General features: G+C 37.7%; 1 protein-coding gene across 2 annotated transcripts in view; it reads left to right on the top strand.

The window, feature by feature from the left end:
* Positions 1-1392, top strand: part of LOC109378387 (zinc finger protein 658-like) — a 24054-nt gene extending 22662 nt beyond the window's left edge. The window contains exon 6 of one of the 2 annotated variants that reach the window (XM_019634781.1): positions 322-1392. In XM_019634781.1, the coding sequence (XP_019490326.1) occupies positions 322-469 (148 nt within the window). In that variant the 3' untranslated portion in view covers positions 470-1392. The remainder of the gene's footprint in view (positions 1-321) is intronic. The other variant, XM_019634780.1, reaches the window with a different exon arrangement.
* Positions 1393-9687: the final 8295 nt, after the last annotated feature.

The raw sequence follows: 9687 nt of genomic DNA, 5'->3' as shown, positions 1-9687 counted from the left end.
CACAGGGGAGAAACCCTATGAATGTAATGAATGTGGGAAAACTTTCTCCCAGAAGTCATATGTCAGTGCACATCAGAGAATTCATACAGGGGAGAAGCCCTATGAATGTAATGAATGTGGGAAACCTTTTGCCCATAATTCAACCCTCAGAGTACATCAGAGAATTCACACAGGTGTAAAATCCTACAAGTGTAATGAATGTGGGAAAACTTTCTCCCAAAAGTCACACCTTAGTGCACACGAGCGGATTCACACAGGAGAGAAACCCTATGAATGTAATGAATGTGGGAAAGCTTTTGCCCAAAATTCTACTCTCAGAGTACACCAGAGAATTCACACAGGGGAGAAACCCTATGAATGTAATGAATGTGGGAAAACTTTTGTCCGTAAGGCAGCCCTTAGAGTACATCACAACAGAATGCACACCAGAGAGAAAACCCTTGCATGTAATGAATCTGGGATGTCCTAAAGGAACTCATATAACACAGTGGAGAAGGTCATGGCACATAGACTGGCAAGTTGTTTCCTTTAAGTATTTTTTTTTGTACTAGCCACATAGTTTGTCTAAATTTTCCAGTCCAGCTGGGTATGGTCATAGAATATAATGCTATTACATTTAAGGTAGGTCTGGCTTTAAAACGCCACCTTATATTGTTCCTGTCTGTTATACTGGAATGGAGAAATTTCCATGGCTGTTTATTGAACATAGAATACAAGGTTAAAGAAGCTAGAGTAATTGGGTGAAACAAGTCTCCATTAACAGATCTTCACCAGTGAATTGTGGGGGTTTTTTTGTTTGTTTGTTTTTAGCAAGAAATAAGTTTGTACTTTGTTGAGCTCTTACAGATTTGGGTCTATTGGTTAAATGCATATAGCTTAGGCAACTGTCTGTTAGAGTGGGAAGGAATCCAATAAATATAATAAATGTTAGAAGACCTATCAGAATTCAAGTTATCATTGTACATCAGAGACTTTGCATGAGGAAGAAAACTTCTGTCAATGTGCTGAATAATAAGAAGACTCCATTAAAAATCAGAGAACTCTCAGGGAAAAACTCAAAAGCCTTTACTGCCAAGTGAACTTCATTAAACATGAAATAATTAAGATTAGACTAAAATCTTGTATTTTGGTAACTAATTTTTTAACACATACTGAGCTTGCATCAGATAATTTTTTCTGAGGAAATGTATCAGTGTAAGAGTTGAAGATAAATTCTTCACCTAGAACTGATATACCAAAACTTGTGATTTGTATGTAATATAAAGTTTTATAGAAAATATAGAAGAAAATATTTACCTATGCACAAATACTGTGGAATGTGAAGTTTTAAAGATGGAACAATAACATGAATTCTGTAGACACCACCAATAAATGTTTGTGACTAGTCTCTTAGCTATGTGGTACATCTGTATGAGTATGTAACAGATTTCATTACTACTTCTAGTAGGAGGCAGTAGCCAAACCTGCTGTGTACCTGTTCACTTTCCCTTTTTGAGTGACAGTCTATGTGCTGCTTCTGTTGGCTTCCCTTAGGTTAATGCTGTTAGATTTTGGCCTGCCTGCTATGTCTGAATATTGGTCTGGCCCTGTTTTTGTAGGACCTTGTTGATCCATGAGATTTCTCAAGGATTCTAGTGTGTGTGCACGTGCATGCATGTACCCGCACATGTGTGTAGTAGTTGGTGATTCTTACATGCTCTTTGGCCTTCATTTTATGCCATCTAGTGATTCATTTTGCGCTAATTAAAAAGCAGGTCATTGTCTTAGGCCTCTGGTATGCATGTAGCCTGAGCTTCCTGTCTAGGATCTTTTCTCAACCCCATGGTGCTTGCTCACGTGCAGCATTGCAAACTGGTTAATTTCTACCCTTCTTGGATAGCACGTTTTAGAATTGGAATAAAATCAGGGTTACTTTCATGTCAGAAGCACCACGTTGGTATTAAAAAGCACTCACATTTTGTGGAAACAATATAGTATAGTCTTAGTCAAGGAAATATTTGGTCAATCTAACATCCTTTCAGCCTACATGGTTTGGTCAGCACAGAGAAGTAACTGAAATTCCCATTTTTAAAACCTGAACCACTAAAAACTCATCTCACCCCTGGACATATTGCTTTCTATGAGTATGATCTGGTACAGGGGCTGGCAAACGTTTAAGACAGAAGAGTCAATCCTATCCCTCACAACAATTTAACAATTATTCGAGAGCCATAAAACAAATGAAATCACCATTATGTGAATAATATCCTTTTAAAAATTTATAAATGAAACTATGATCATTTTCTTTTCATTTTCAATTTTACTTCAGAGTCCCATGTATATACCCTAAGAGCCGCATGTGGCTCACCAGCTGGTTAGCTAACCCCTGATCTGGTAGATTGAGTATGTGGAAAATAATCAGGTCAGTTGATTCCGTGGTAATTTTTCTATTCTTCATCTTGTATTGATACGGTGTGAGGGAAAATGATGTTATAACTTTAGCACTAATTGGAGAACAGCTATTTTTTTGACACTGGCTTATCATCACTTAACTTAGTGGCATCCCTGCCAAAGACAAGAGCCGGGAGTAAGAGTCCACTGCTTGATGAAGGCTGTATCATGGGATCACCAGGGCTAGCACACCACAGGCTGGATCAGCACTTCTGGAAGGAGAGTTTCAGCAACTGAGAGAATATGTTTGCCTCTCCTCAGTCTTTTGACACCTTGATACAACGTGAGCTTATTGCACAAACAAAACGGAAATGAAAGTCAAAAAGCATCTTGTTCTATACATGCTTGATTTTTCAGAAAACTGTTGATTTACAGAAAACTAAAGGAAATTAACCTGGAGTACTTTAAAAGTATTTTAAAATTCACTTCAGTTTATAATAGTTGTAGATGTAAAGAAAAGTTATAACTAATTCCTATATGTTCTTCACACAGTTCCCCTTGTTAACATTTTTTATTACAGTAGTATATTTGTCATAACATTGATACATTATTAACTAAACACATTTTTTTTTCTGTTTTACTAGTTTTTCTTCAGTGTTTTTGTATTCCAAGATTTTATCTAGGATACCACATTACACTTAATTGTCATGTCTCCTTAGCTTCCATTGGTCTATGACAATTGCTCATGCCTTCCATGCTTTTGATTACCTTGACAGTTGAGTACTTGTCAAGTATTTTGTAGAGTATCTCTCAGTTTGGGTTTTCAGTATCTTTTTTTTTAATGATTGCACTGGAATTACAGGGTGGTTGATTTTTTGTTTGTTTGTTTTGTTTTTTGTAGGAAGACCACATTGGTTAAAAAAAACAACAACAAAATATTCTTATATCACTAGCATATGCTATCAACCTGGATAATCACTGACAATGCTAAGCTTGATCAGCTGGTTGAGGTATTGTCCCTCAACTCAAAAGCATGTATAGCAAGCACCATATTGGCACTTGGTAAAGATTTCTTTTATAAATTATTAGTTCATCAAGTTGTACATAAGATCTGAATTTTTTTATATGATTCTGATTTTAATGTTCAAAATAATATAAACAGGTTAAAAACTAGAGCACCCAGAATTTAAAAATCACTTGAAGTGGATCCAGTTCACAGTCCAAATTTTAGGTTTTAGTGTATATTGGAATATCAATGAATCATTGCTCTTTTCTTTGTTCCCCAGGATTTAACTTCAGGATTTTATTTGTCTTCACATGTAGTCATGAGAGTGGTGCCCATTTCTTAAACACCTCTTAATCCTTGGATTTTGGACTTAAAGTAGTAAAAGGACTGAGAGTTTGTCTGCATTTTATGAGCCAATCAATATAGAGGTTATTATATTAACCCAGATAACAACAGGAGATACAAAGAATGAACAGCCATGATAACTAAGAAATCTATGATGAGAGGAGAAATAAGTTAAGTCAGGCTTGAGAGCAGGATGGTATCAAAAGTCAAATGCCTGCATAGGGTTTTTTAAAAGCGTTGATAAACTATGATTCTAGTAAGAAGATTTAAAAGGAATGGGTGTGTTATCGTTAGATAGAAAAGTTTGGACATGTAGACCATAGGCAGATGACATAACAAGATAGATACATAAAGGATTAGGAGCAGATGGTCACTCCCAGATAATAGCTTAATAGTTAAACCATGGAAGGATAATAGAGAAGCAAGTGAAGCAAGAACACATGGGCATATGTTATTGCTCACATACAATGCATATCATCAAACATCAGTGTGGATAAAAATTTAGTAGGAACTTTTATAAAAGCAACATCTCTGGGAGAACTATATTGAATGACGTACATGTGGAAAAGTTCTATTGATTAAAAAATATGCTCTCAAAACAAGCATGCACCTCTGATAGAAGATAATAACCCAACAGCACAGGTAGAATGTAATCATGTCCCTACTGTGATAAACAGGAATAAGATTATTAGCCTGTTCAGGAAATCAGAGAAGATTATTGGTGGCCAGAGTGCCTATGAATCCAAAAGAAATAGAAAATAGCAAGCACACTGACAAAGCCAGCAGAGAAAGGGAACAAAAGGGACCACTGAATAAACATGAAAAAAAAACCCCAAAAAACTAGATTATACATGCCTTATGGATAAATTAACTCGTGTGAGAGAAAAAGGTCACACATTGAGAAACGGCCACAAGGCTCAAAACTACAGAAGTGCCCCATTCCAAACAATGTAGTGCACTAACATTGACAGCTAAATAGGGTGAAATTGCTAAAGAAGACTCATGGAGTCAAAATGGCAATACTTACAAATCTACAATTTATTAAGGAAAAAGGGTGCCTCACAGCACGGGGTTAGGATAAAGGCCAGGCATAAGCTCCCATTTTCTCCATTGAACAGATATAATTTCACTGTCAGATAAGACCCAACATGCACAGAACTCACCAGAAACCAAAAATGTATTCACTGCTGAGGTTCCTTATAACACGATGGATCTGTAGGCATGTGATTGCTATGTAACCTGCCCCAACAGCAGAGGACGATGAAGGTCTCAGAACAGGTGTAAATTATCAATTGAGTTGTTATCAATAAACACTGCTGATAAGCTGTTAAAACCTGCCACCATACATCTTGGATCCATCGTTACAAAGCAACACTATTTTCGTTCTTTGAGTAATGAATAGTCAAGTACAGATACTTTAGCTCAGGCCTATTCAGGTCTGCTGGACTTAACTCTCACAGCACAGTTCTCCCCCTCATTGTTGGTTAAAGCCTTATACCAAAAAAAAAAAATAGTTTGACAGCATTCAGGTTGTTGCCTTTCAACAATATGTAATCAAATAGACAAAACGCACATACAGATTTTAAAGAGTTGTACTAACCAGTGAGGGGTTGTATAATTTAAGCCATCCTATAATCCTGGCACAAATTGTCTCATATTTTAATATTTTTACCCTTTTTCTGGGCCTCCCTGAGCTATAGCTGTCAGCACTTCCTGTTATACACTTGTTGAATAAGAATCCTAATCAATCTGTTATCATTTAAGTCTAAATCTTCTTTAGGCCCATTCTACTCCATAGACATAATGTTCCATGAAATGAGAATTGGTATCATTCACAGAGTCATCATCTGAGCTCTAATCTGTTCATTGATAAGGAGGACATAGATCAATCCTGGAAGTATGCTTATTAGATTGGCCATTGTACAGCTTCTTCATGTCGTTAAAGGTGGAGGAAGTTTGGGCAGTCTTTTGCCCCAAGAGGTATCTCAGCCTAAACTCAGAGAGCACATTTTCCACTTGTTCTAAGCCTCTCTTAAGGCACCAATATTATATTACTTACTTTTGCAACACCCATTTGTTGGCTCCCCTCCACTCAGCAACAATCTCACATTGCCCCCATTTACCATTAATTTTAAAATCAGCCTTTACCCTTGAAGTCAGTGATATGATGGTAGCAAGTTGAGAAGACCAGGGCTTCCTCCTTGAGCCATTTCCAGTCACACAGAGATGGGTTTGATAAGTACAGAGAAATATGGCTATCCCATCCACTAGGCAACAAAACATGTGCATAGTCAGGCCCAAGTTGGTGAAATACAGAGAGAAGATTATCCATCCCTTGAATTCCTTTGGAATTTGTCAAAGTAATAGACATAGTCTGGTTTTAAAATGTTTCTAGACTCTTAGACCTTAATTTTAGCCCCATTATAAGGGCTTCCAGATCTGGTATTGAAAAAGAAAATTGTTGCAAAATAGGGATGTGTTCTTTGTGAACTCCTTTTTCATCCCCTGTGCTACAGACTGAATGTTTTTATCCCCTCAAATCCACACTTTGAAGCCCTACCCTCTATTGTAATTTAAAGTGTGGGACCTTTGAGTGTCTATAATAGTGAGCATTTATTAAACACATACATAACACATTATACAGGTACTGGGAATATGCCCCTCCCATGTGGAGCTTATAACCTACCTGGAAAAACAGTATCGATGTAGTGCTGGGTGTCACAGTGGAAGACCTAGTACTCTCAAGTTTAATAAGATTTCGTATTTTTCAGAACAACAACAATGGAATTAAATGAGAAGCCAACAACAGAAAGATCTCTAGAATTTTCCTCACATACTTGAAAACCAAGTAAAACATGTAGGCATAATTCAAGGGTTGAAGTAGAGCCAAACAAAAAGTATTTTGAGCTGAATGAAAATGAAAAAATATTTCAAGATTAGTGGGATCTGCCTCATTGAGTAATTAGTGGGAAATTTAATACTAGATTAGAAAAGATTTCAAATTATGGACCTCAGCTTCCACTTTAAAAACCAGAAAAAGAAGACCAAATAAAATCAAAAGTATGCAGAATAGAGGAAATAAAAAATATCAGTGTTTAAATGAACAAAATAGAAAACAAGCAACAAAATTACAAAATAATCTGGTTTTTTAGAAATCCATATTATTTATAAACATTATTCAGGCTGATTAGAAAAGACATAAAAACTAGCATATCAGAAATAAGAGAAGTAACGTAACAGATTCTACAGATATTAAAAAGATAATAAGATACTCATGAATACATTATTCCAACAGATTTGATAACTAAGGTAAATGGACAAATTCATCAAGAGACAAAATGACCCAATTGCACTCAATAAAACAGTGAGAATAGTCCTGTAATCTATTAAAGAGATTGAATTTGTAGTTTAAAACCTTCCCACAAAGAAAACTATGTCTAGGTGCCTTTGCTGGTGAATTCTACCAAACATTGAGAAAGAAATAATGGCAATCCTACATAATTAAAGACAAAGTAAGAAGAGATGGGACTACATCTCAATTTATATTACAAGGCCAACATTATACAGATTATAAACCAAAGACATTTAAAGAAAACTGCAGACCAGTACACCACATAAATATAAATGGGAAAAATTTTAACACAATTGTTGCAAATCGAATCCACTAATATCTAAAAAGGCTAGGACATACACAAGTGGTGTTTATCCTAGGAATGCCAGGTTGGTTTAATCTTTAAAAGTCAATATATTAAACTTATGAATAGATTAAAAATAATTATGAATAAAAAGAAAATGTACAATCTGAGTAAAGACACAACATTCATTTGCGAAAACTCCATATCTATTTCTAATAAAAACTTTTAGTAAATTAATTGGATATGGCAAGACTACAAGGCCTTGGCTGTTCTTTCCAAAGGCATTTCTCAGGGTTGTATGTGCAGTAGCATGTCCTCAGTGGCTAACTCTCAGCTGAGTGACAAGTGGTCTTAGAACCCGTGGAGAACAGCGTGGCCAGAAACAGCCACACACGTGTGGGCACGACCTTAGGACAGAACTGCCCTCCCCAAGAAAGGAGGAAGCTGTGCCAGGACCCTGGGGGACTGCTCTCTGGCTCCAAGACTGGGCTGGGGCAGGTCCAGGGATGTGCATGGGGAATCCCGGTTCCTGGCATGGCCCTGCCTGGACATGCAGGGCCCCAGTCCGAGGGCCACTGAGACCTTATGCTCTCCAGGATGCAGAGAGGTGTCTAGGTCAGAGCTGACTCCACCGGCATGACCTGGACCCTGCCAGATCCCTGGCCTAGCCCAAACTCCCATCCCTAACCCTGCCTGGACACAGCGTGGTCCCAACTGCAGTCCCACCTGTGCTCTGGGCGCTCCACCCACCATCCAGAGCCGCGCTGCACAGGCTCTGTGACTGCTGACCAGGTGTGCCCTGGTACCAGAGGCCAGGGGCCCCGTGGGAGGACATGGGCTCTGCTGCGGTTCCCTAACACAGCTGGGCTTCATGAGGAAGAGCACACTATAATTTGGGGCTCGGCTGACCTCCATGCTAAAGCAGACACCAAATACCCTTGGCTCTTCAGGCCTCTTTACCCACAGACAGAGGTTGCATCTCAAAGACCCCAGGAAGTAACTCTGGTCTCCCCTCAACCCAGCTTCTCCTCCAAGGTTGCACCTCCAAATCTGCTGCATGCACATGGGTGGGTCCTATGGCCTCCTCCATACAGGACCCAACTGTGAAGTGAGGGGTCTGCAGCTCAAGGAAATGACCCTTGAGAGTGGCTCAATTTCCCAAAGGCTAATACAAATATAATTTGGATTCTTAAAGTCATGCAAATAAACAAAAATATGCTATTCTAACTGTCAATCACATTGTTTTTCATAAAATAAGTGGCTATTAAATAATGAAAAAGTAAAACAATTATAGCCCAGAGGCTGTAAGATGTAAAATAAAAATGGAGTCCAGTGGTGTCTAAAACACATAAGACGATTGTATTTATGAGCTTCAAGTCCAGCTGTGTTCTATCAGAATTTAGGCAAATACATGAAAGACAGGTTATGAGTAAAGCATTATCTCCAGACTATGGTGTGGGGTCTTCATTCTAACACTTTGAACAAAATAAATACATTGCAACCATATCTGCTTTCAAAACTCGTATTTGCTCCACCTCCAAAAAGCAGATCTTGAACGAAGAAAGCCATCTTTCCCTTCTGTCCTTCAGTTTTTATTTAAGGTTCTGTTTCTTCCTCTTTGTATCCATAAAAAAAAAAAAAACAAATCTTAAGCTCAAATGCCAAACAATTCAGCTACTGTAAATGCTATTGTTTCCTTCCTATTGTCTATCCAGCCTGTTTTTGTTTAACATTTTCCTTTTGTATAATTAGTTTCCATGCTCCAAATGTATGGTATTCCATACTTTAATGCACATATATATGCTTTATAAATATTATAAAATCAATTTTTTAAGTAATTTATTGAGTGCAATTTTATCTTCAACTTTTTGTTGGAGTAAGTGGTGGGGAGGGAAATGGAGAAAGAAAAGACATTGCCTTTGTCCTCAGAAAACCTCGCAACCTTCCCTGACTTCTTTATCAAAAAGAGTACTGTTTATTTCCCAATATCTTTTCTATTGACCTCATGTCTAACAGACTTTAGAATTATTTCCTATTTGTGTTTGTGTACTTGTATTCTGATTGTCCCCCACACTAGGTTGTGAGCACTGTGAAAGCGGGGGCCATGTTTGTCTTGGTTAAGGTCATGTCCTTAACATAGAACTAGCAGAAGCATAATGAAGATTTGTGAAAAAATAAATGAATGAATAATTCAGTTGAGCAATCGATGTAAAGAACTTGACATAAGAATATAAAAGTCTAGGGCCGGCCGAGTGGCTCAGTTGGTTAAGAGCTCGCTCAAGAGTTTGAGCTCTGAGCAACAGCGGTTCGAGTCCAGCCCGAGCTGAGCAG

Source organism: Hipposideros armiger, unplaced genomic scaffold, assembly GCF_001890085.2.
Source record: "Hipposideros armiger isolate ML-2016 unplaced genomic scaffold, ASM189008v1 scaffold_1931, whole genome shotgun sequence".
In the NCBI taxonomy this organism is placed as follows: domain Eukaryota; kingdom Metazoa; phylum Chordata; class Mammalia; order Chiroptera; family Hipposideridae; genus Hipposideros; species Hipposideros armiger.
Note: the sequence above shows the minus strand (reverse complement) of the source record. Positions and strands in the feature narration are given on the sequence as shown.